The 27,841-nt window shown below is 36.5% G+C and overlaps 2 protein-coding genes across 2 annotated transcripts in view; both read left to right on the top strand.

Annotated features, from left to right (window-relative positions):
* Nucleotides 1-1,062: 1,062 nt before the first annotated feature.
* Nucleotides 1,063-12,672, top strand: LOC118819742 (prolyl 4-hydroxylase subunit alpha-1). Its single transcript, XM_036587652.1, has 13 exons — nt 1,063-1,141; nt 1,694-1,790; nt 2,115-2,263; nt 3,720-3,832; nt 3,991-4,277; nt 7,939-8,305; nt 8,601-8,668; nt 8,907-9,006; nt 11,476-11,526; nt 11,803-11,862; nt 11,946-12,014; nt 12,226-12,322; nt 12,572-12,672. The coding sequence occupies exons 1-13, from the start codon at nt 1,063-1,065 to the stop codon at nt 12,640-12,642; spliced, it is 1,608 nt and encodes a 535-aa protein (XP_036443545.1). The 3' UTR covers nt 12,643-12,672.
* A 5,041-nt stretch (nt 12,673-17,713) lies between these two features.
* The window catches only part of jakmip2 (janus kinase and microtubule interacting protein 2), a 28,067-nt gene continuing 17,939 nt past the window's right edge, over nt 17,714-27,841 (top strand). The window contains exon 1 of the mRNA XM_036588709.1: nt 17,714-17,817. The gene's annotated coding sequence lies outside the window, so the exon portion shown is untranslated. The remainder of the gene's footprint in view (nt 17,818-27,841) is intronic.

Here is a 27,841-nt window from a genome sequence, read left to right as displayed (position 1 = left end):
TTTTTTTTTTTTTTGGAGTGATGAATCAAGCTTCTCTATCTGACAGTTTGATGGGTGAATCTGGGTTTGGTGGTCTAAAGTGCAGTGCTACATATCTGAATACAAAGTGCCAACAGCAAAGTTTGGTGGAGGAGACGTAATGGTCTGTGGCTGTTTTTCAGGGTTTGGGCTTGGCCTTTTTGTTCCAAGGGTCATGTTAAGTCTATATCATATAAAGACATTTAACACAATTACATGCTATTAACTTTGTGGCAACAGTTTGGGGAAGGCCCTTTCCTGTTCCAGCATGACTTTGCCCTGTGCACAAAGTGAGGCCCATAAAGAAATTGTATGGTGAGTTTGGTGTGGAGGAACTCTAGTGGCCTGTACAGAGCCCTGACCTCAACTCCACTAAACACCTTTGGAATTAATTGGAACATCAATTGTAAGCCAGGCCTTCCAACATCAGTGTCTGATCTCAAAAATACTCTTTAGACTGAATGGGCAAAAATTCCCACAGATGTGCAACAATTGAGGAAAGCCTCTCCAGAAGAGTTGAGGCTGATATAACAGCAAGATGGGAGGGCAACAACATATGAAACCCCATGGTTTTGGAATGGGATGTCCAACAAGATTTATGAGTGTGATGTACAGATGTCAAAATTCTTTTGGCCATATAGTGTATATCTATAGGGTATCTGTAGCATACCTTTAGTAATAGTTTAGCTTTTTGCTTTTAAAATGAGACTGTTAGAAGGTTGTTAATATTCAGTTATGAATGGCACAAAACTGATCTCTGTTATCCTTGTCTTTCTCAGTTAATGATGGCCCTACTCTTGCATTGTTTCACAACATAATTGCCTGGATTTACTCTTGTGCACATGTAACTTGTTAATTCTTGCCTTCCTTTTGTTGTTGGCTTGTGACCTCATGGGGATTTCTCAAGTCCTGTTTTGGGGTAAGACCTATATCCAGTATAACTCAAGCAACACCCTACCATTTCATCTTAGTACTAAGTGCCCTGATGTGTCTGCTTGATTTCTACACTTTGTTCTAATAACTGAACATTAAAATTGACAAAAAATGAAACTGAAGTGGATCATTATGCTGTTATCACACTGGACTTTCTGTACTGCAAAGAATGAGTTCTACTCCTCAACAGGTACTATATACTGTTTTCGTGACTAGAAATGTACCTTCTATGTTGCTGTGGCATTCTAAGAGGTAAGAAAGGGATGCATGAATAGGGGCTCATTGGAAATTCTTGATGATTTCATGATTTCTAAACAAATAGAAACCTAAAGCAAGTAGTACTCACATTGTAGATATACTGTAATTAGTGATGTAATTAAGTGTAGCTACATGACAATTGTGATAATTATGTCGTCAGTTAGTTTAGCTGTGTCATGGATAAGGCAAAAGTGCATAACAGTTGCATAGTGTGAGTAAAAATGGCCTTGCAACTCTGTTACGCTAAATTAGACTGGTGGAGTTATACACATGATATATAACTGTTCAGAGAATGTGTTTAGACTCTAGTCTAATATGTACTGTTCTATTTACCAACAGTTGCCCATCACTCACTTTAAATTCTAGTCTTGGTTTAGGGTTCAGATGAAAGACAATCAAGATTTCTAAGCTTTTTCTATTTTGGTGACTTCACAAACTCAAGAAGTAAGCAGAAATAACTTAATAAAGCAAATATGGTTTACAGATCATATGACACAGCTCATCGGCATAAAGAAGCATTTTTCTCAGTGTCTTGAAAACTACATTTCAGCCTTGGAAAACCAGACATGTCTGCTGAAAAGGTAATGTCTCACCATTTAACTCTGTATGGTGTTCCTTTATGGTACATAGAACATGCATAGATTTCTCTGAATATTTTCACTTGAATGTTGATGTCAGTAGAAACTTTACTAAAAAGTTTAATCACTGTATATCTATAAAACATTTTACTTTAGAAAAAAATCTAGCCTCCTCACGGGTGGCTTGTATTCTTACTTGATGCCAGTCAACTTGATAGTGTTTTATTTAAAGCATTGCGGTGTGATTACATACAAGATAACTGTGATCATCTTTTTTATCTTCAGCTACAGAACACATCACCTTGCCATTTTGAATGTTTCTAACAGGGTTCTTCAAGGTCTTGACAGCATCTCTGATGGTTCTGAAGACCCTGAAAAATTCATTAGCAACCCCCTGACAGCATACAAGCTTGTGAGACAACTAAGAAATGCAGGCACAGTATTCGAGGAAGTCACCAAGAAAAGCATGTCAGAGGGTCAGGTGAACTGTAGTGTATATGTTCAAAAGAACCAATACAGAATAAATGGATTTGACAAGATTTGACAAAATTGAACAAGAAGTAGCTATATAAGCTACACCGGTAGATGAACATTAGGCAGATTGATAGGGCTTCAGTAACCTGTTAGAATTACTGAGAGTTAAGACCTGACATGACCATTTAAAACTTTTAAATGGTCAGTTTTTCAGTGCACATAGGATTTGGTTTTTCACAGGTTTTCATTTCCATCTAAAACATATGGTAAATGACTCGTCCTTCACAGATGCAATGGATCAGCCCACATTTTCTTCTATTGCAGTTCTCAACATGCCCAGGCTAGGTACTGATTATAGCTCATGTGCTAAGAGCAGGACTCGTACAAATGTGTGGGATAGTTGAAGATACTCAACTGGGTAACTTGGGCAACCCCGGTCTAGACAGTGATACTGTAATAAAGTCATGAAATTTACCATAATATATATGGTAACTCGAAATATAAGTTTATCTGAATACTGGGTTGTCCGGTTGCACCACCTTTTATCATGTCACTTTTAGTCATTTAGCAGATGCTCTTATCCAGAGCGACTAAACAAATGCAATGCAGCATACCTAAGACACACAAGCTATGTCATAGCTTAATCATGTAAAAAAAAAAACAAATGCAAGTGTAGATACTTAAGAATTAATTAAGTGCATTTTTAAATAAAGTATTAAAACAGGTAAAGTGCTGAGGATTAAAGAGAAAAGACCAAAATGAAGTGCAAATGAGTGTAGTAAGGCGTTACCCTAAGTATTTCCTGAATAGCTGAGTCTTCAGACCATGGCAGAAGGAACTGAATTACTGCAGGGGGAATCTGCCCCTGAGGGGCAAGCAAAAGGTGCAAATTCATTAAATACTTATTTCATGGAGTAGTATTGATTTTCTAAAACTATAGAGAGAGTTGGGCAATATACTTGAAAAGTAGTGATGGCTGAATATTGAATACACTGTCCTAATTGTATTTAGGTACGTATTTCATTACAATACATAAAAAAGTAATATTCAGAATACATTTAAAACATATTTAGAATATGTTTAGAGTACATCTTGAAAATGTACATGAAAAACATTTTAAAACGTTTTTCATTCAAGTCACATTGTTCACAATTGTTTCTGGTTGGCAGTTTTCTTCATATAATTTTTCTGTTAATGTTTCAAAATTGTTTATGTGTTAAAGATACAATAGTTAATGCAATGCAAAAAGATTTGCCAGAATTTAGCACTGATAACTAAGTAAACAAGAAGAGCAATTAATTTGGAATTCTTCATTACTTTTGTTAGATTGGTTCTCCATCTCATTGTTAGGCAATATACAGACAATATTTAATACACAGACTCATTGCATGGAATAATGCTTTAGAAAATCAGTGTCATTCATTGCAGTTGTTTCTTTGAACTATTTCATTGGCATAGATTTGAAGGCACTAATGTCAAAGGCTCAGGTGCTTCCCAGTGAAAGTGATTTGGAAGGCATTGCAATGGCAATGCTTAGACTGCAGGATGTCTACAGGATAGATCCAAAGAATTGGTGTCCAAAGAGTCCAAAGAATCCAAAGAGTGGTGGGTTTTATAGTAACTTTTTATTCATTGTACGTATTTTCTTCATGTTAATTTCTGGATGCTATGTTTCTAGTGGAGATTTAGTTTTCATTAGTAGTAATCATAAAATTTTAATTCTCCTTTATTTTCAGGGTTGGAAAATACACTGACCTTGGACCCAGATGAAACATTTCATATTGCAGTGGTTGCTCACCAGAATCAGCAGTTCCAGTCTGCCAGTCTTTGGATACAGGAGACTCTGAAGAAGCTTGATGAAGGCACAGATGCCATGGTGACCAAACAGGAAGTTCTGCACCTTCTTGGCTCTGTTCCATTTCAAGCATGGAATTTGCCCATCGCTTTGGGGCAGTTACTACCCCCTGGTAAATCTAGATTATACATCTTGCAGTTTTCCTTTAATCATGTGATTCTGTATGTGTAGGAACTTCCAGAATTTCTGTAGATTTATTCTATATCAGTTTTATAGTTTGAAGGTGAATTTTTCAAAATTTCTGCAAAAATTTCTTTAAAGTGGCTTGAGTGAAATGGTGCATCAATAGACAGGCTTTCTACACGTCTACACAAGTCTTACATGTAATGTCAATAACGGTAAAATTGTGGTTAATCTGAAAAAACTTGTTTCCTTATTTTCACGTATTAACTTTATGTGTAATAGCTTAAACTATTCAAATGTCAGGTTCCTGTGAACAGTTCTGACACAGTCAGTTTTTCCAGAATGGAGCCAAAATATAATGAAATAAATAAATAAATAAATAAAAGATGTAAAACAATAGCTTGGCAATATTAAAATAAATAAAAATAGAATAACAGAAATGAAATAATAACTAAAACATCCCAAGAATCACTTTAAAAGTGAACTAAAATCAAGTAAAAGAGTTGCAGGCTGAGCAGAGGTGGTTAGAGACTAAAAGTTTCAAATGTTCATGTGACACCAATAAGCAAAGCTTTAGAGTTTCCTGTAATACTTTCTAGCTAACTGGTGCACTGTAGCTAAAAGCAGATTTTCCCAATTCAGTAAAAGCTCTTGGCACCTATCACTGGAATCCACTGGATTCACTGGATCCAATCACTGGAACGAGTCTGATAAACTGCATTATTTACACAGAGCATTTCTGTATTGTATGATGGCAGATGGCCAGTAAGTGTTTTGTAGATAAAAAGAAGCCAATGTGTCTCCCAACACCCAGATAGAGATGACCAGCCAACCAGCCAGCCAAACAGTACACAGTGATGGGTGTTGTATGGGTCACCAGTAATGAATCTTAAAGCAAAGTGGTACACAGAGTCTAAAGATTTTAGAGTAGTTGCAGATGCATTTCTGTAGATTACATCACCATAATCCCATAATCCAGGGTAGATAATAGTGTTGCTTCAACAATCTTTTTTTTTTGTGTGCATTGGGAAATATATTTTGTTTCGACATATGAAGCCAAGTTTTTGCCTCAGTACATGTGAGCTGGTTAATATGGTGTTTAAAAGTGCATTCATCATTTAGCCATATGCCAAGCTATTCGTACTCACTAACTCCTTCAATGTCAGATCCCTTCAGGGTTGTGATTTAAAAAGTCTTAAAATGAATGTTAGAAGCTCTGGAAAACAGCATATTTTTCACAACATTTAAAACTAGTTTATGATTGTAAAAAGCTGATTGTAGGGCATTAAAAGAATGCTGCAGTTCATCCACTACAGTACCAATATAGTCAGCCAAGCAGTATGTTACACGGTGTCATTGGCATATAAATGGACCTTGTAACCAACAATTGAGGTGGCAATGTCATTAATATAAATATTAAACAATACTGGTCCAAGGATCGAACTTTGAGGGATCCCCTTAGTTACCGGTAGTAGCTCTGATTTACTTTCCCAGGGTCACACGTTTCTATTGGACAGATAATTTCTTATCCAGTTTGTAGCTATGTGGTCAAAACCAATATTTTGTAGACCTTTTAAAAGTAGGGAATAATCAACTGTATCGAAGGCTTTAGAGAGATCAATAAAATGACTGCACTTTGTTTTTTTCTATGGATGACACTGAAAAGATCATCTAAGATGAGAGTAGCAGCAGAGATTGTGCTATGCTTTTCTCTAAAAACCAGATTGGTAGTTAGACAAGACTGAATTTTTGTGAAGAAATGTTTTGAGTTGATCATTCATGCTTGGCAGATTCCTTTCTGATCAGTAATCTGTTGATCATTAATTACAATATGTGTTGGAATAGGCATTGATTTGTTTTTTTACTAAGTACATGTCCAGAATTTGGGGTAGTTTGAAGCTGAACTTGTAAATATCTTAAGACAATATTCAGCTTTAGCTTCTCTGGTTTAGGAAGTACATTTAGCTGCCTGAATTTAAGCCATTGGTCTATGTCACCATTTCTTCTTGCAAAGGCCCATGCTTTATATCTTGTGTTGAGCAAGGAAGATATTTCAGAATTGAACCAGGTATTTGATTATCTCTATTTTTTTCCATTTTTATAAGGTGCATGCTTGTTTACCACCGCCAGAAAAGTTATGCTAAAGTGGTCTAATGCTAAATCAGTATCTGGGATTTCAGAAGTGTAGTGGATGTCACTGAGCACCAGATCATTTAAGAAGGCTTGATAATTAAATGTTTAAGATTTCTTCTAACCACCATCCGATACACCTATAGAAGTAATTCTGTTGGATAAAAGTAAGTCTATTAATGTTGACTTGTTGGGGTCACACAAGTGCTGGTCGTGCTGGTTCTGTAATTAGTTCCATTGGTGTGATCGGAACCAGTTCAGATTAAAATCACTTAGGATCAGCATTTGATGAATGGATTTCAATCAACCTTTATTTAACTGTGGAGAACAACTGAGGGTGACCGTCATTTACAATGTTTTCGAGTTGATACAGGATTAATAATGTGTAAGAACATATCAGATAATAAAAGTTAATTTAGTAATTATAATGGCTAAAATCTTAACAGTGTAGTATAAAAAAATGAAACATTAATAATAAAAGTAGCATAGTACGTATAAAAAAATGAAACATTAATAATAAAAAGATGTTACAGAATGAACATCAACCAGCGCATTAGACAAAGGAGAAACAACGGGAGTGTGTGAGGAGTCTAAAGAAGGCAAAACCTTGTCTCCAGCAATGTCATTAACCATTACAAAAGCAATACTATCCACAGGTAGAGATTTACACACACCTACACGGAATATCCCTTTGTCAGAAGAGACCCCAAGTCAGAACAAAGGGAGACTGAATGCAGGGGCACTTTAACAGACTGCATAGCTATTCTCTTACAAAACACATGAGTTCCACAAAAGGCCCGGTTGGATAAAGGCAATACTCTAAAGCTAAAAGAAGCCACTGTGCTGCACCAGTATCACACAGAATTGTGATTGGGACCTGAATCTGCTCCTCACCCGACAATGAAACAGTACCTTTCATTATGAAAGGTTGGTAGCTCGGATCAGTGGAACTGTTCACAGTTTCCACTTTGGAACTGACAGAAGCCACAGTTTTAACTAAAGCAACACTCTGGCTTTGAATAGAGCTCTGCCTTTGCTTTTCATGTTATCCAATTTGTCAAGCTAAAGTGGCTCCTAATGTTTAACTGAATAATGCCAATGCTTTTTCTATGTAGGACCTGTTAATAATTTTGTTGCAAGCACAGGTTTTAGGGTCTGTGAGACAGTTTTGGGGGCAGAGGGGTGACCAGGAAGGCTTCATGCTGATGAGATTAGCTGGGTTGATGAAGTTTCTGACTTAAAATCTGCGAGCCAAGCATGCTGGGATGAATCCCGTTGTTTCTATAAAAGGATGAATGCGATTTATCCCAGCAGGCTTGGCTTGCAGATTTTAAGTCACAACGTGTTTTACATGCCTTTACAGATCTCATGAACTTGAAGAGTCTCCTCCAGCTTGCACATCCGAACAGCCTATTGGAAAATATGAAAGGCCAGAATGGCATGCACCTCTCCATCTCTCCTTCCGACATTTCTGCTCTGAGTCCTCCTTGGAACAGTGAATACGAGGCCCTATGTAGAGGAGAAAGCATCAAAATGGTAAAAAGGTTAAGACTAAGTGGTGGACTGAAGAAAAAATACATTGTTTCTGAGACTTATGGGGCAGGGGTGGGGGGAAGTAACTATCATTTCATGTTTTGTCCTTAACTATATTGTTCAGATGTTGAAATACTGTGAATCCAAAGAAGTGTTAATAAGAAGTTATTCTATGAGGTGGTATATAATATTTACACTAAGTATGACATTACATTTTGACTGGCAGACACCCCAGAGAGAGAAGAAGCTGGCTTGTAGGTACACAACAGGTGGAGGGAACCCTCTACTAATCTATGCCCCTGCTAAAGAGGAAGAGGAGTGGGATCAACCACTCATCCTCAGATACCATGACCTTCTGTCTATAAGTGACATAGAAATCATTAAAAGACTTTCCAGACCAAAGGTAAATGTGAAATTATAGTTCTCTGGATCTATTACTGGATATTAGCTGGTATTATATCAAACATATTTTTACAGTATGTTTGGCATTACATCTACATTTTAGGTCATGCTTTGACCTAAAGTTTAAATGCATGTCACAGGAATGAAGAAATTAAGATTTTTTTGTGAGAACTGTTGGTCTTGCAGCTATTTAAAAACAAGGAGTTGAACTTTACTACAATGCTTATCATATGGTTATAATTTTGCTCTGAAAAATAACTCAAACACAAATTAATAACTTTTCTTGTTATCCTTAGCTTGATAGAGCTACAGTTTCAGACCCAGTTGCTGGGAAAATGGTTTCGATGGTGCGTGTGTCAAAAAGGTACGCAGTGTTGAGTGTGGAATACATGAAGAGTACAATGTGAAAAAAGAACATGTTAAAAACATTCTTAAAACAGCTATTCTTGCATGAATTACAATTCACCAGGGACCCTTATTTCCTGTACACTGACTTTTGTTAAATTCCCTATGTATTGTATTTCAGAGCTTCTCAAAGTCTTGAATTTCAGGCAAGGATGTATATCAGACAGATTAGTCAACTGTTATTTTCTTACTCTTAGTGCCTGGTTGTCTGAAGATGAAAGTCCTGTGGTTGCCCGTGCCAATCAGAGAATAGCTGCCATCACTGGTCTGGACATGGAAACGGCAGAGGAGCTGCAGGTACAGTTTTTAAGGCTTTCTTTAGATCTTCTGCTAGGACAGTGTTCCTAAACTTACAGGACAAGTATCTAGGCACTTGAAGGCTTTGAGTTTTTTGATTAATGTGAACAGGTTTTGAAAAAATCTGCTCTTCAGAGTTGAATGTAAATAAAGTTTCATTATCTTTTTTCCTTTTGTTCACACTTCCAGAAAATGATTGATATCTGAAATTCCTATCTTAGAACTGGTTGTGTACATGTAGCGGGGTTTGAAAGTCTGAGACCACTAGTAAAAATGCTTCTATTACGCATTCCTATCTAATTTAATTACTTATTTTCTTTCCAAATTATAGCATCAGCATAACAGTTTCAAAGAAGAGTAGAATCTTTATTTATTTAGACAAATTTCAGAATTTATTAGTATTTGGTATGTTGCCACTTTGCTTAGACTGGCATGGACTCAACAAATCTGTGCAAAACCCTCAGGTGAGTAAATCAAATCCACCTGAAAGTCATCAGAACACATGCTTCAGTGGAATGGATTCCAAAAGATTCCACAAAATAAATTAAAAAATAAATAAAATCTGACCTTTTTGTACACAGCCCTTACCACAGTCAGTGTCACAAACATAAATTTGCATAGAGGCCTATAAATCCTGAATCTCTTATAATTTTATTTGTCAACGTTTTTTAAATTTTTAAAATTCTAAAAATTTCTCTTTCCAGGTTATAATTTAAAAAAATCAATTTCGAAGATTTTTAATGTGGTCTCAGACTTTTGGATGCTATTACATTTAGTGGGCTCAGCTGCCTTGTAGCTCACCTGCCTTGTAGCTCCACCTTGTTGTGTACAGTTAGATACTGTAGCTAGTTTTCTGACCACAGAGCTGCTCTTGGCTGGATAACTTTGGGTGGCAATCCATTATCAACCTAGCAGTGACACTGATGTGTGTAAATATCCCAGCAACACTGCTGTACCTGATACATTCATACTAGGACTACACACAATACTATGTCACTACTATGCCAATGTCAGTGTTAAAGCTGTACTTTGTAAGTGTGGCAAATTTGGGGACCTCTGACCTCTCTATATAACTGCATAAAACATGTAAAAGAACATTTTGTAACATGGGTTGTGCTGTGTTCCGAGGGGGTAAGTATGGCTATGTGTATGTTGGTGTAGTGTAGTGGGTAACACCTCTGCCTTCTACGCTGTAGGCTGGGATTCAATCCCAGGCTGGGTAAACACCCTATACTATACCAATAAGAGTCCTTGGGCAAGACTCCTAACACTACCTTCGCCTACCTGTGTAAAATGATCAAATTGTAAGTCGCTCTGGATAAGAGCGTCTGCCAAATGCCGTAAATGTAAATGTATGTAAGCCTCTACCCAGTCAGATATCTATTTAGGCTATGTTAGCCAAGAATATTTTATATTGGTTGCTTTTATGAAAGGAGACAGATGGTAGCACTGAAAATTACTAGAAATGGCTAGCCTAGTTTAACAAACTATAAAGGATAAACTCCATTAGTCAAGTAATCGTGTAATATTAGAGATTTAGCTAGGTAACATTAGCTTAACAACTAAAACAACTTAACAATTACAAGGGTACATTGCATTAGGTTACAAGGGTAACATTATATTCCACAACAGTAATAATCTGACTGGCTATTTTTGGTAGCTAGCTAGCAAACAACCAACATAACTTACCTGTCCAGCAATAAAAAAGCCAATTTATTATCACTCCTGAGTCCCTTCAGGTAACAGAGCTGTTGCCACCTCTGAAAAGCCAAGCCAATGTTGATTCAATGCTTATTTCGAGATTATCTGCAGAGGATCCCTGGGATTCCGATGTCTCAATATTAAGTGATATCTCTCTCCTTTTTTTCACTAACTGTCAGCACTGTACAGATCAGCACTATGAGCAACGCTCCCACCAGCATTGCTCAGGTAAACAGCCCATATTGAGCCAGATCTTCTTTTTACGTCTGTGTTTGAGATGTCAATACATAACTGACATGATCTGAAAAACACAGATGAAAAACACCAAATCTGACCCAACAGCTCTGACATTTGAATGAATATTTCAGGCTTTACGCAAGATGCCATATTTTAACAGATTTTTTTCAGTAATATGAATTCTTTCAATTTTAACAAACAAATGTTACATAGAGCAGCTTTAAGAATGACACACCACACAGATAATATTTGGTCAGCAGAGATCCTGTAGTCAGCAACTTACCAATGAAAACTGTAGCAAGTGCACAATGTCTAATTGTACCTAAATAATGCATCTAAAGGTAAGTTTAGTGTAGGCGTTTCTAATAAACTGTATGATGATTGTGTTGCTTCATACAAACATTTGCTGTAAAGAATTAGCTAGATTAGCTTAGTTTTGTGGCTCAGAAGTGCTGCTTTAACACCCCTAAACCTGTGGATTTTATGAACCTGTTGCCCACTTAGTGAAACATGTTTTATTTTCTCTTTCAGGTTGCAAATTATGGAATTGGAGGACAATATGAACCTCACTATGACTCAAGGGTGGGCCATAAAATTATACAAATTTCAAATTTTAAATTAGGCAAATTTTAACTCACACGTGTCACATCGACAGTTACAGTTGTATATATATATAATGTCAACAAAACATGTCATTTGACCAGAGTTGCCCAAAATTTGCATTTGATTGCATGTAGTGGATATGTAATGTGGTAGCGTATTTTTAGGTACTCCTTTGTAGTTGTAGTTGAGGATTTTTCTGAATTTGATATGTGTATATGATGTATATGAAGTTTTTCATTTGTGTTCACTCTACAGCTGACAAACGACTCCTACTTTGAACTCCATGGGGAAAGGATTGCAACTGTCTTAGTCTATGTAGGCCTGTTATTGTTCTTTTTTCTGAACAGTTCAGTTCATGTGATGTCCAGATCATTAATATCTTCCCTTGTTTGTATCAGATGACTGATGTGGAAATTGGTGGGGCCACTGTTTTTCCAAACATCGGTGCAGCACTTCAACCTAAAAGAGTTAGTAAACATAGAAGTCCCTGCTATGTTTCCTCACTGTAGTAACAAAACCTTACATGAGTAACAGAATATCATTTTTTTCTTTATTTAGCAGAAAAATAAATGAAAATAAACTGAATTGAAATATAAATAAAATAATATGCAAATAAAATGGTGTAAACTTTATAAATTATTTTTAAGCAGAAAAGTAATCACTTCTCTGCTTATGCAGGGTTCGGCAGTAGTTTGGTTCAACCTACTAAAGAGTGGAAAAGAGGATGCCAGGACCCTGCATGCTGCATGCCCTGTTTTTGCAGGCAACAAGTGGGGTAAGTTTTCAATAAATAGTTTATCATTATTTCATAAGCTATTCCACTGTACACAAACAAATCAGGAAAATGATAATGATAATAATACATGAAACAACAATTATATCTGACACAAACTAATGCTAAAATATATAGAATATTTGTTTCCAGGAAATGTTTCCATTAGGTATATTTCCTGCACATTCTATAACCTGTGTGAACGCACAGAACATGTAACTTAAAAATATTACTTTTAAATCTTTGATCTAGTTGCCAATAAGTGGATCCACACTCGGGGACAGGAGTTCAGGAGGAAGTGCTCTCTATCCATGTTTGACTGAGACTAAGGAGGACCAAGGACCTAATTTTAGTTTTAAAATGTTTTAGTTTGGTTCCGTATGTTATATAATAAATATCAAAAATTAATATATTGAACATCAGGATGACATGGAAAAGCTGTTAGCTCTTCTGTTTTACTTACTACATGACACCTACATAAATACATACAACACTAATATAATTTCTTTCTTTCATATTGAATAAATGACTAAACTATCCAACCAGCACCCAAGTTTTTCTTAACTCATAATTATAGCAATAATAATCTACATTTTTGATCTAGCACTTTTCATTTTAGTTACAAATACAGGAATATAAGTAAAACATACTATGCTATGCTCTAAATGAAAATAACATCTCAGTTACAACCAGGAGGAATGAGCCATAATACTACAAAGCTAACGTAGCCTAAACAAATATGTTTTTAATCTGAATTTAAAAACACCTATCAAGTTTCCACTGGTAATATTCTCTGGAATGTTGTTAGGAGCTTAGGAGCTATTAAAGAAAATCATCTTCCACCAACTGAGCAGTAACTCAGTGATATTATGAGTTTGCAGTAACTCATTTCACAGAGACACCAGATCAGCAATAAAGAATCGAATGCCTAGTTCATACTTACTGTCTATGGATTAAGTCAAACAGTGTAATAGCCTACTGTAATAAAAGAATGAAACATGCATAGGTCTACACTATTACATTGCAAAACAATCACTAATGTGTTCCATCTAGAGCTGCTGCGGTAGCACATATTCAGTGCCACAATGTTTGAAATAGTAGCATGCTAGTTTCAATGCTAACAAAATGTTTGGTTTAACATTTTTTCTTTTGGAAGTGCTCTTTTTTAGGTTGGTGATGTGCTCTTCAACACATCAGTTGAGATCTTGCACATCTACTCATTTACCTTTAGTTTGAGAAATTAATAACAATTCACTCTTGCCAAAATATATTCCAATGGTACTTATCAAACATACTTTTGTAATGTATGAAATTGGCCAAAAAATGTATTTGTTAAATATATTTTTACAATACATTTTAAATGTATTTTCCAAATGTATTTATCAAATATGTTGCAATGTGTAAAAAATGTATTTGTTAAATATATTTTTAAATGCATTTATTTGTATTTATTATAATATTGTTTTTAACTGTATGTAGCATTAACAAAGGTTACAGATACAACTAAATGATAATGACTTCTGTGTTTTGCATTGTACTTTGCGCTAACTTGTATGTGTGTGGTAATTCAGTGCTCACAAAATGTATTTCAAATAAACAGGTAATCAAATCATCATACTGCATTTTCACATTTTATCAATACCTACAACACTTGGTTTTGCTATATTAAAGGTCCATTTGCTAATACATAAATTACGATAATGGAATACAAATTTATTTCAAAAGGTATTCCGAACAATAAAGTGTATTAGACAAGTATTTTGCCTGTTTTCATATATTTTCAAATGTATTTGACAAATATATTTACGTACATTTATTTTTCTATCATACATTTCTAGGTGTGGTATTTCCCCATAAATTTTGAAATAAATGTATTTTAAAATATATTTGGTTTATATGGCAATATATTCTGAAATACATTTTAGTGTTTGTAAGGTATTTTGTATTTCAATGTATCTGAAATGTATTTCAAATATATAAAAATATATGTCCGCATATTCTTTTTCCATATGGGTTTCCACAAATCTCTTGGAAAACTGGACAAGTTTTAGAGTAACAAATATGCTGCTGCACATTGTAAAGTTTTTCAGAGGTATCCAAGCCATAGGTACAGTTAAAGGACGAATTGTTGAACCAATTTGCTACAGCACCACCACAAGGCAGACCAGTGCAGCATCTCTAATTAGTTAAGAATACCAAAAAGAGAATCTTGCCAAATGTAAGCCAAACATGCTATACAATGGCCTTTCCCTAAATTTGTATTTGAGTTTTCCTTAACAGACAGCATAACATCATAATTTTATTTTCATGGACCCCCCTGATTTTTAAGTTTTTGACACTCAGGGTATCAAAGAGGTTATTCAGACCCCCACAACCCCCTGTAGTTCACACTTTGCCATTTAAGCTTTGATTCAAACAGACATTTGAAGCTTCTAACAGACATTCAGTTTTGCATTCTAACAGACATTTAACCATGCATATTGGCATTTTAAAGTAAATATTTGATCAAGGCATCCTAAGCCATGCAGTTGTCCTATTCCACACTTTGGTGGCATCAACAACGTGCAGTCTATCAGGTATGCTGAAATATTCTCTTAAGCACTACGGTTATGCTAACACAGCAGAGCACAGTAGAGTGATGTCATTACTATAGGTGCCCATCTTCTCTGTATACAAAGGCAAGTTATTATCATTAATCAACTGTTGTTTTTTAATTACAATAATTGTGTGTCGTTGTTTTTGCTAAATATTTTGTCTGCCCCCTTTTGACTTTTGTGTCTTATGAGGAGGTGAGGAGAGGAGAGAAGAAGTCTGGTCCTGGAGGGCCAGAATCCAGCACTGTTTGGTGATTCCTGCTCAAACACACCCGATGTTGGAGCAGGGAAATTGAAAAACTCTTAGACTCCAGCCCTCCAAAACCAGACTTTGAGAATCCTGGATTAGAGTAAAAACACTCAAATATGAGTCAAGAGACTGCTGTTGAAGTGACAAAAAGACAGAATCTAACCTGTTCCATGGTAGGATGAGCTGTTAGCCAGAGCTGGTATGCTAAGCTAGTGCTGGCATAGGACACTCCACTGTCCTCTCCTTAGTACTGTATAAAATTTAGCAATTGTTGTTAAATGTATGGTTAAACAATTATTGACTGATAAATTTAAAAAATCTCACTAATTTATTATTTTTCATCCCCCTGTTCAAATATATAGTTGCTTTAACTGGCCCAGATAATCCTAGACTAAAAAGGCCATTGATGTTGTAATTTAATCCTAGACTAGGCTTAATCTACACCCATAAAACTGGGTCATTGGGCTGTATTCCTCAAAGTTGCCTCTTGCTATATTCTTATTTAGGTGTTTGCTGAAGGTAAAAGCACTGTGCAGCAATGTGCAGCACAGTGGGGAGAAGGGTGCGGAAGGAGGAATCAATGTGATGTTTCCAATTTGCATTGTGCATAATCATAAATCTTTACATTCTAACTGAGTTTCCAGGTTTAAGAATGGTCCTGTGTCAAGTTTCTTGGCCATAATAATAATAATAACAATAATACATAGTATTTCATCAAATAGTGATCTGTGTAGATCACATGGAAGTAAAAGATCAGCATTGCTTCTGTATGACAGGGTAGGTAAATGTATGGTTATACTGTATGTATTTTAGTGTGTATGTACCATTGGCTTAAATACTTCTAGTGTCAGTTGAGCTAGCTTGCAAACCATTCTCCATTTCTTTGCTATGACGCTTACGTTAAACATTTTGTTCTTTGTCACTGTAATGTTCTGAATATAAAATATGAATGTATATATTATATTGAAGTTAGGCTACATTTTTCTTAATAATCTGTTGTGAGACACTACTTAGCCACTGCACTAACCTCTAGTACGGAAAATATAGAACATTCAAAAAAGTGGCTTCTTCCACCCAGCTACCAACAATGTTGGTGTGGTTCTCCAATTGTCCACAATTAGCTTATTTTCCATACTGTGGCAAACACCATTTTAACATTTTGTTTTCCACACTGTAGCACACACCATTTCAGCATTTTGTTGAAACCTTGTTGATGTTTGTTTCTTTGAATAGTGGAGTTTCAAAAAAAATTATTTTAACATTGCACAGTACACCGATCAGGCATAACATTATGACCACCTCCTTGTTTTCATGCTCATTGTCCATTTTATCAGCTCCACTTACTATATAGGTGCACTTTGTAGTTCTGCAATTACAGACTGTAGGCCATCTGTTTCTCTGCATACTTTGTTAGCCCCATTTTACCCTGTTCTTCAGTGGTCAGGACCCCCATGGACCCTCACAGAGCAGGTAATATTTGGGTGGTGGATCATTCTCAGCACTGCAGTAACACTGATGAGGTGGTGGTGTGTTAGTGTGTGTTGTGCTGGTACGAGTGGATCAGACACAGCAGTGCTGCTGGAGTTTTTAAACACTGTGTCCACCCACTGACCACTCTATTAGACACTCCTACCTTGTCTGCTGCTGCACAGTTTGTGTTGGTCAACAGACAATTCCCAAACTTGCAACTTCTGCTAACTCATGTCAACGACAGATCACTCTATTTACAGTGCTAACATGGACGAGCAGAAAAGGTCTATGGCATAGCCACAAATGCTAGCCCTCTCACTAACTGCAATTGTAATTCATGTAAATTAGACTATGCATATGTTAAGCGTGTACCAAAAACTAGAAATAAGGAAAGTATCTAAAAGACAATACATTTGCTTCAAACAAACAAGATGTCCTCCACACGTCACTCTAAGGCTTTCTGTCTTATGTTCTTCTTTAATATTTTAATGCAGCTTGCTTGGCACAGCTTTGCGAAATAAAAACGAAAAACAAGCAACGTGCAACTAACGTAGCCAAATACGTATCCAAATTCATAGCAAATGACCATAACATTCTAGAGATAAAAACAAAGGCAAAGGTCGACCTGTAAATGCATAAAACAAGCAAGCCTAAAAGCACGGGTGACAGTTACACAAACCCTGTAATTTGCGAAATTCACAGTCATCATTGCGTTCAGGCGAAGAATAGCTTTCGATTACAGTTCAACATCTGGTATTCCAAATTTTAGTTTTATATTTATTCGTATGAACATGGTGAGCTCACCCTCGCAGCGCGTAGAGGGCGGGGCGCGAAGCGTCATTCGAACCCGTCACTGCAGCGCTATGGGTTTTTTTCCTCCCACCCGTATTCCGCATTTAGCGCTAGGATTGGACTAGTAGTTCATACGCACGACAGATGGACTGCTTGTGAATAAGACCTACTAACCAATCCTAGCGCATGATGCAGGACACCTCCAGCAAATCCTAGCGCAGGAGGCGGAAATTGCCTGAATATGGGTAGGAAACAAAATACCCATCGCTGCATTGTACGGCTGCTGATGCTGAGGGGTAACGCAGAGGAGGGAAAAAAAGAGAAAAATGTAAGGCTATGGATTCGGATTTGAGGTTAGCAGGCCTCGATTCGTCGTCAGGACTTAATTTTCGGTAAGCGTCGCTTTATATTATTTCCTTGTTTCGAATGAAATGGATTACCGCATGGTTACGCTAAATCAATCTGCACGCTGGTTGTTTATGTACGAGATGTGGGGCTTTCAGAAAGGGACCGGAAAGATTTTCAGCCGTTATCAGAGCATTGCTTCAGAGTATTGCCTGAGGCTAACCAGGGTCATTTATAGAAACAGATTGTCATTACACCGTGCATAATATGTCTACAAAAATGTGTAGATGTCATATGCTGTATGTTTGATCCCGTGAATGAACCAGTAGAAACCGATATTAGCTAAGGTAGCTAGCTATTAGGTCGCCCTGCATCCGAGCCATGTAAAATATAATGAGCTACCACTGATGGCTGCTCATAGCCCTTAACGTGAATGACAAGGCGACTTTGGCTTACAAAATTAAATATATCCTTGGTGCAGTTGTTACAAACAGACAAGCTACATGTATTTTCGTATGACACTGAGACTGTTTGCGGGCTTAGAAGTAGTGGAAACCAGCTGTGATAGGATTAAAGGTTGTCACCGTTCACAACAGCGAGTTTCCTCTCTTGCAAAATGTTATGTACTTATATATTCGAAAAGCTTGTTTTTTAACCTAATGCTGACCGTTCTGCGGCTACCAGTAAGTCAGTTACTGAGCATAATATCTAGAAACCATTAGTCTGTTTGTCCTGCCTAATACTATAGTGACCTCTAATTTAGTGGCTTAGTGACCAAAGCTGAGTATAGATGAAAAATTAAGTAACTTGACATAGGCTAAGTATACATTTTAACAACTTACATTATGTTGGTAGTCATCCATGTATGGCCTCAAAAATGTTGCTTAAAGACGAAAAAATAGTGTGCTAAATGAAATTTTTATATGCTGCCTGTAATCTCAGTTTCTTGTTGCCACAGTACATTGTGCAGTTAAAGTAAAGAAATATCTTATCAATGTATTTGAATTGACCTGTCCAGGGTGCCTTCTGCCCAAAGACAGCTGGGATAGGCTCCAGCACCCCCTCCGCCCAGAAGGATAAGCGGTTTAGAAGATGTGTGTGTGTATTTGAGTTTATCCATAATATTCCCTAATTCAGTACACCTCATGTCACCTCAAGTCTATATTAACAGTACAGACAAGCCAAATCAAATCAGTCAAGACATTTAGTGTCTGACATTTGGTATCTGAAGTTTGCTTTTTTAGCTTTGTACTGAGGCCTAGAGGCTAGCTAGCAAGTAATGGAATTTATGGAATTTATAACCACCAATTAGTAGAATGCAGACTTCATGTCTAAATTATCACACTTTCACCTCAAATCATTTTTAGTTTTAAGTAATCACTAATAGACTTTGCTTATTGTTTTTGGCACTGTGACATACATGGACAAAATTATGGACAGCCAAGATGCCTTTTACTACATTTTTAAAGTACTGTACACTCCTGTGCAGTACTTGTCAGTGCTTGTAAGTTTTGTTATCGAAATTACATGAAAATATTTTCAGATTTTTTTTTTGACAAAAAAGAAGTCGCACTAAAGCCTTAAACAGACAAACTGTACCAAATGATGCCACCCATCTGACATCAAGAACACATCCTGTATGCATGGAGCAACTGCCTTTTGTTTTTACCTAAGTGGGGGTAGAGACAATACAGTTAAGACAAAAAACATTGGAAATGGGGCACCTCTTCATAGCACTTCATAGCCAAGTGCCATTTGGTCAGATTTGGAAAATACTATAAACCCCAGCTTTCCTACCTAACATCACTAACCAATATAACTTTGATTTGCAATATTTAATAGCAAGCTAGCTAGGTGCAAATGTCAGTATATTTAACAACAGTCAGTTGGCTAAAACAGTAGGCTGAACATCATTGTTTTGAAAGACTGTCAAATGTAGTAAAAACCCATTTAAATGCAGTCTATACACAGCTATATCTGGATAGGCAAACTTAGCTAGGTACATATCTATGTGACAGAATGTTTTGAAATTGCTTTCAAATGGCAAATCATCTAGATTGCCTAATGGTGAGGTATAATAAACAAATTTTCTTAGGAAATTAAACACCATGAAACAGCAGGAAGGATTCAGTACATGTTCAGATGATTGCAAAAATTGATAGAACAACTTAATGCAGGAGTTAACAGCAAAAACACAGTCCTTATCCTTCAAACGGCCAGGACTCATTGACGGGCCCAAAGTTTTATTGCAACCTAAATACATAGTTCATGCAGCAGAGCTTGTGTTTTTGGTATCTGTTTGTCAACTATAATTATTCTTAGTTTTTATTAGTTCTTCTCTTTTATGTTATAATGTTGTTTTCAGATGCTAAGGTTAGGTTTGGATGCATTTTATATGTTTATGTCAGATCCACCAATTCAGCCTGTGATGTCATCTTAGTTAAACAGAGGCCCTTGTATTGAACTCACCACTGGCATAACTGTTAAAGGTTTTACACCATCATCAGGAGACCACAAGTTCAAATTTTGGTGGTGCCGCAGCCAAAAAGTGCTCTAATAATTGATGTGTTTTCCAGGGGTGTGGACTCAAGTCATATGACTTGGACTCGAGTCTGACTCAAGTCATGAATTTGCTGACTTGAGACCTGACTCAAGAAAATCGAGAAAGTCGCGACTCGACTTTGACTTCAACACCAATAACTTGGACTATGACTCGGAAAGGCTCGAGACCCAAAGTGGAAGAAATGTGGTGAGGCATCTGACTGCAGACTGCTAACACAGTTGGTTACTTTTCATGTGAATGGATTCGTTTCCTGTCGTAAATCTGATATACAGCACCATCATCAGACGTCTGTCACTGTGCTTAAGCTCAGTTTATGTTATTTCTGAAGACAAGTGAAGCGTTTGGAGTTCAAGTTCGCCTCCATAAGCTGGAAACAGGAGTATCAACGCGCCCTTGTTCAGCACTTAAATTCTAACTGGAGAAACTCACCAGGCGAACTAACCATTTTCCTCATGGTAGCAAAACAAAATGAAACAGCTCTCTATTTGACAGATTTTAACAGCTTCTGCAGGTAAAACAAGCGCAGCATTGATGTTGACTTTTTATTCGCAAGCTTCATGTTGGAATTTGTCGTTCCACCTTAAATGGTGCAGCAGTTAGGCATCTGACCGTAACTGCTGCACCAAATAAGGTGAAATGGAAAATTCGAACAAGAAGCTGCCGGCGGAAAAAAAAAAGTCAACTTTAACTTTGTACATTCACCATCATTTTGCTGTCTTTTCTCAAAACTTTGTTCAGCTTGGTTGTTTCTGTTGTCGTCTAAATTCAATTCAAACGAGCAGTTGTTTTTAGTTGGCTGAACTAGTTTAGAGCTGAGCTAGTTTTTATTTTAATCATTTGTGGCCAATGTTCCCAAAAAGATAAAGAGTTTTTTTTTTTTTTTATTTAAGTTCAATAGTACTTTTCAAATTTTTTAATGTGTAGTTGCACTATTCTGTGTGTACATACTAGGCCTGTTATGGTTATCTGTGAACCATGGATGTTTTATTTTAGATGGAAGAGAAAAAATAATAATACTATACAGCATACTATATTAATATACACTACTAACATGCTGTCATTAAAAGGATATAGTACTGTTACCAAAATCATCTAATTTATTGTCACATCACATTTACACAGGTGCAAGGTGAGTGAAAATCTAACTTACTATATAGGTGCACTTTGTAGTTCTACAAGTACAGACTGTAGTCCATCTGTTTCTCTGCATACTTTGTTAGCCCCATTTTACTCAGTGGTCAGGACCCCTATGGACCCTCACAGAGGAGGTACTATTTGGGTGGTGGATCATTCTCAGCACTGCAGTAACACTGACGTGGTGGTGGTGTGTTAGTGTGTGTTGTGCTGGTACGAGTGGATCAGACACAGCAGTGCTGCTGGAGTTTTTAAACACTGTCCACTCTATTAGACACTCCTACCTTGTCAGTCCACCTTGTAGATGTAAGGTCAGAGACGATGGCTCATCTGCTGCTGCACAGTTTGTGTTGGTAATCCTCTACTCCTTCATCAGTGGTCACAGGACGCTGTTGGCTGGATAGTTTTGGTTGGTGGACTATTCTCAGTCCAGCAGTGACATTGAAAAAAGAAATATATAAACACCGACTCTAAATATATACACATATACACAATAGTGCAATATTAGTGTATATTGTGTATATGTGTATATATTTAGAGTCGGTGTTTATATATTTCTTTTTTTATTTACATTATTTAGTGATATGGCCTTAAATAAGCTGACTGACTTGTTTAGGATTTGAAGATTAGGACGTTTGACTTGGGACTCGAGATGCACCTTCACTAACTCAGGACTTCAATCGAGACTCGACTGTCTTGACTTGGGACTTGAGTCGGGACTTGAGTGTTAAGACTTGAGACTTGTTAGGTGCAACTTAGCAACTTGTTCCCACCTCTGGTGTTTTCTGGTATATTATTGCCTGATGCTGATAGCAAAACAGGACGCTAGTATTTGTTGATATTATCGGCCAACCAATAAATTGGTCAGGCCCTACTTACAAGTAGAAAACATGTTCAAAATTCACATGCATCTGTTGTGCACTAGGTTCTAAAGAGAGACATGGATACAACATAAAATGGAAATGTCATAAAAATTCTTCATTGTAGTACACTTCAGAATTTGTAAGGATGACTGATAAGCAGGTGCAATGTGAACTCTGCAAATGGCACATACAGCAAAAGCTTCTGTTTGTGCTGAATAGACTATGGTTCTATAGTCCAGGTCTTAGTTGGGGAGCCCTATAATTCTGTACTGTAAATAACCGGAATGCTGTGTATTTAGACAGCAGCCTTACCGCCCAAACTATTAGACTGCTTTGATCATGTTACTTTTGATTTTAGCTGTGACCCCAGAGTAGCTATCTATCGAAATTAAGTAACGTACACTTCTTCTATGTAATTAATTTACTTAGGAATCTCTATGTTGAATATAATTAACATTACCCTGTTTGTCTCACAAAATTCTGAAAAATGTTTCCTTAAACATTTTAAAGCAGATGGTAGCTTTGACATGTCTCTCTATCATCATACAAATGTATCAAATTTTTTACACTACTAATAAATCCAGTGCACTAGCAGGATCCTATGTATGAATGCATGTTTTAGTCAGATTCAGTATAATTTAGGGAATGTATGAAGTAAAAGACTTTTTAGCAATTGTGCCATTTTGAAACAGATTAGTACCTGCACCGCCAGTTATGTAAATGTTTTGAACAAAGATCACAAAAAATAAGGTTGTTAGTGTTAAACTGGTTGCTAATGTGTTAATTGTTGCACTAGTGTGCATAATGCTGATCCTGTAGACCTGTGTTAATTTTATTGTGTATTAAAGATGAGGAATGATGTATGCATGTGCTTCTGGGATATTAGGTATACTGATATATTTCCAGCATTGCAAGCTTTGATTAAATCTCAGATCTCTAAATAGGCTAGATACAGGCTATACTAATATAAACAAGTGTGTGTGCACCAAATTAATCTAAACATTGACTAGTGATGATATACACAAGTTAGAAATGGCATGGTGCTATCTAAGCAAAACCAGAGAATGACTGGCAGTTGAGCACCCTAAATTGAAGCAAACATCTCACTGCTTAATAACTGCTTGTTATATGTGTATTAGTATTATGTGTTTAATATCTAACTAAACTACTACACAGAATTTACATATATTTAGTTGGTTAGTCTGATCAAATTAAAACTAAAACAGACCACTTTTGTCCATCATTTGTGTCTATGGTTAGCTAGAGATTGCTGTGTGGCTGAAGTTGGACCATTTAAATGATTTTTAAATGATTTGTAATTTTGACTAGTGCAAATAATTCAGTATTATTTTGTTTCTTTTACAAGGATGCAGTTGCATCAAGAGAAATGCACAGAGAAAATGAATCAATGATTATACCACTTTCAAACACTTGCCCCACAGGAAGAAATACGCAGCTGAACACGCTATCATACAGTATGAGTGTGTGCTCTTTCTGACTACATTTAATACAGGATCGCATCACATTCATTCTTTCTTCTCTCTGATATCAGATTGAGTATTTTCTACTGATAACCACCTGATACCAATTCTCATCAATTAGGGCTGACTATACTTTTCTGAGCATATTATGGATATCATCAGTACTTCTCAAAAACTTTTTGATAGTATTTTTAAAATGAAGCACTACTGGCACTACTCTTTTTGTTCTTTTTTATCAGATTTTACATCACAAAAAATAAATATTGAGCCATATTAGGTATTGTGATTTTTTTGCCATATTTCCAACCTCTACCATCAAGACTGATATACCGTTCGTAACTGGGGGAGGGGTCTTTCTGTTTTTTTCTGAGTATTTTTTCCTAAGTAATTAGGGATAGGAATGCACATTTTATACTTTTCTGTGTTTTAAAATAAATTGTATGGTATATGGTTTTATATACCAAAACTGTATCTTAAGTCATAAGCTCAATTAGGATTGGATTAGTTTATCAGGGAAACATTTGTAAAAAAAAAAAATAAAAAATTAAACGTCTGCTTAGTGATAAAACTCAAGCAATAAAGTTACTACAGGATGAGTGCGTTGTATTTTATTATATCAGAACTGACAGTGATACAACTAGTCATTATTTGTAGAGAACTTTGGAAAACAGTTTTTACAAAGCTGATGATATTGTGCATATCTGAACATAAAGCAATGCTTTATACTTGTAGCTGCCTTTATAATCTCCCCTTTAATGAGCGTGCCAGATCTCGCTTTTCTCATAGATTTTTTTTTATGTGTTTATGTGTGATAAACAGATATACGTGCTAGAAGAGCAAATGAGGCAAGTAGCAGCGGTCACATATCTTTTTTTCCCAACATGAGGCGACATCTGCCTGGAAACGTTCACAACGGACAGAATGCTTTGTATTGTGCCTCATTCAAAAAGTAGTCTGGGCTAAAACATTCCTTATAACTTCAAAGTGAATGGGAGTTGTAGGCTGAATAGACAGATATATGAAAATGTGTTTATTATAAGTGCATCATAAAAACAATAATTTAAAACCAGGCTGGTTTTGCTTATGTTTTCTTCTATGACTTTTACGTACTGTTGAATGAATGGTAAGTTTTGTTACATGTGGTTGAGCAGGTTTGGGCAGCCCTAGCTTAGAGTGAACATCTAAAACTACTTTTACTACGAAGCAAAGCACATGGATTAACATACAGTAAATGTGACTCTTCAGAGTTCAGCCATTGTTAGGATGACACTTGCTACATCCACTTGCTTAGCAGCGGCAAACACTTGCTAAAATTCACATCCAAAGACAGAAATGGACATAGGAGGAATGTCCATGCTTTGAGTAAGGGACAGTGCAGCCATAACAGACCTCAACAACGGCCAAATCGTTATGTCCACGAGGCAAGGAGGGGGAGAGGATTTGGGGAACTGCAATCAGATTAGGGAACGCACAAATAAAATTTCACTTTTGGCATCCACTGGCTCATGCATCTCCAGGCTTTTCTGGGTTAATACAGCATTAGTGGCAGTGGCCTGTGTGTGACAGGGCCCAGTCCACATTCATGTCCAGATGTGGCCCCAGACATTGCCTAGGTAGACTGCAGTGTTGCTATGAACAGAAAGCTAGTCTGAGCCATGGCTTAGTGTCTGGTTTTCTGTCAGTTCTTTTTGTAATAGTCATGAGTGACCCAACAAATCCAATTCATAGACTATGTTCACATTACAAGCTTTATTGTTCAGTTCCGATTGTTTGCTCAGATCTGATCTTTTTGGCCTAATGGTTCATATTCATGTGGGTGTAAGTGACTCGTATCTGTCATTAATGTGAATGAACTTGCATATTGTGCTCAGATTTGACAAAATAATTCCGCTCATGTTTGTCATCTAATAACGAGAGTCGGATTTGTGCCACTTCACCCTGGTAATGTGAACATAGCCAAATACATTGGCTATGTTCACATTACCAGGAGTCTTACTTAAAAATCACTTACTTAAAAATCACTTACATTTCAGGATTCCAGATTTGTATGAATACGCAACAAGTTGGAGGTAATGGTGAAGCAGGAAAAGGTAGAGGTAATGGTGAAGCAAGAAAAGTTGTGAACAAAATACATTTCCACTTCTCCAGAGTCCAGTGACGGTGTGCTTTACACCACTCTGTACGATGCTTGGCACTGTGCTTGGTGATGTAAGGCTTGCATGCAGCTGCTCATTCATGGAAACCCATGCCACAGTTTTTGTGCTGATGTTAACGCCAGAGGAGGTTTGGAACTCTGTAGTTATTGAGTCAGCAGAGTGGTCGCTCTGCAACTTTACATACAGTATGAGAATGGCCAGACAGACTTCTAAAGGTGTGCTAACCATCCTTGACTGCTGGGTAGAGATTGGCTCTAGAACTTCTGTGCTGGAAACACAAGACACACGTGCAACGCTTCTGCAATCTTTCAGAGTAATCTCTTAATCACTGTTATGTCACCCTGATTATAAACAGGTTATGTAAAGAGAAGAAGACAAAGTTTTAGAGTTTAGGGTCCTATGAAATCTGTTCAGTTTTTTTTCTTAGAGTTATTAACTGTTTTGGATTTTTGGATATTACTTATTTATTAAAACTACAATAACCAACAATAGAGAAATCCTATATATTGCATTTTTTTATTGAAATAACACATTATCATAAATAACATTTTTAATGAATCTAGGAACTCAGAGGTCCATGTGAGTTTCAATGGTTGCTGTTTGCTTTGTCAGCGAAGCTAGCATGGGCTCTTAACTGCTTGAAATCAGCAGCTTGGAGGACGTGATGTGTGTCCCTCCACTATGCAGCATGTGTGTGGGAGATTGCTGCACACTGCACATGTTGCCAAGGCAACGTGCAGCTATACTGTTGGTTGGAATTCAAATACTTGCGCATTGGTTCATCATATTGAATTTGATTTTTTTTTATTTGGTATTTGGGACTGTGTCTTTTGTTGACCCTTTAGACTCCACAAGAATTCTAGAACACTATTGTGGGTTTCTGACAATTTTCAAAGTTTGTGGCTTATTTTTTACTATTTTAAATGAAACATTTTGTCAACCAGGACAAATGATAATAACTTAACAATGGACATGATATTAGGCTATAAATATTCACATCACACCAGACAATCTTTGTTAAATCCTGAACATAGCCAGCTGTCCTTTCTGATTTTGCAGTGTCACCCATTAAAGCTAAAGTTACTGAAAGATATTACATGTGAAAAGACAAAAACAAAGAGAACAATAAAATGCATTATTTTATTTGACTGTAGTTTTGCCTGTTGAACTACATTCAGATGAAGAAGCCAAGCGCGTCCTCAGTCATTTGTTTAGCTGCTGCGGAGCTGGGAAACAGAGACAGAGATAGCCGGCTAGCTAAACAGTTTAGCTGATTCCTTTGAGATGAGTGAATGCCTGTAAATCCGTTTATGAATTTAGTTTAAAACACTGTAAATAAACAGTATAACAAGAACTCGCCTCAAACCTGTACAAGATGTATGCCGTCTATCAAAGTTATTTCACTTGTGATGGAATTGAACCTGGATATGAATAAGAACTTGGTTTTCCATTAAGTAAACCACCTAAACTGACTATGTAAGTACATCTCTAAGCAAAGACTTATGATTGGATTATTATTACGCTTAATTATATTGCTGTTTTTAGACTAAAAGATACATTGGCTCCACATTTAGCCATTTTTTTTTTTAGTTGACCTATTTAGGAAGTGGATATGCAAGTCAACCAGTTTGGTGGCTAGGGTAATTCTAGTTATGAGCTTACAAGTATTGGGCATCAGTGGAATTTTTTTTTTTGTGCAACTAAAGTTTCATATAAAAAACATTACAGACAGTAGAATATTTTAACAATATTCATCAATAAAAAAGGCTAATTATACAACAAATACATTGTTCAGCAACCTCACTGCTGGGATTTAGTTACATTTAGCACATCAAATGCTTTCAAAGAGGGGTATAAGACAATTATTTATTATC

Source organism: Colossoma macropomum, unplaced genomic scaffold, assembly GCF_904425465.1.
Source record: "Colossoma macropomum unplaced genomic scaffold, Colossoma_macropomum, whole genome shotgun sequence".
NCBI lineage: Eukaryota > Metazoa > Chordata > Actinopteri > Characiformes > Serrasalmidae > Colossoma > Colossoma macropomum.
Note: the sequence above shows the minus strand (reverse complement) of the source record. Positions and strands in the feature narration are given on the sequence as shown.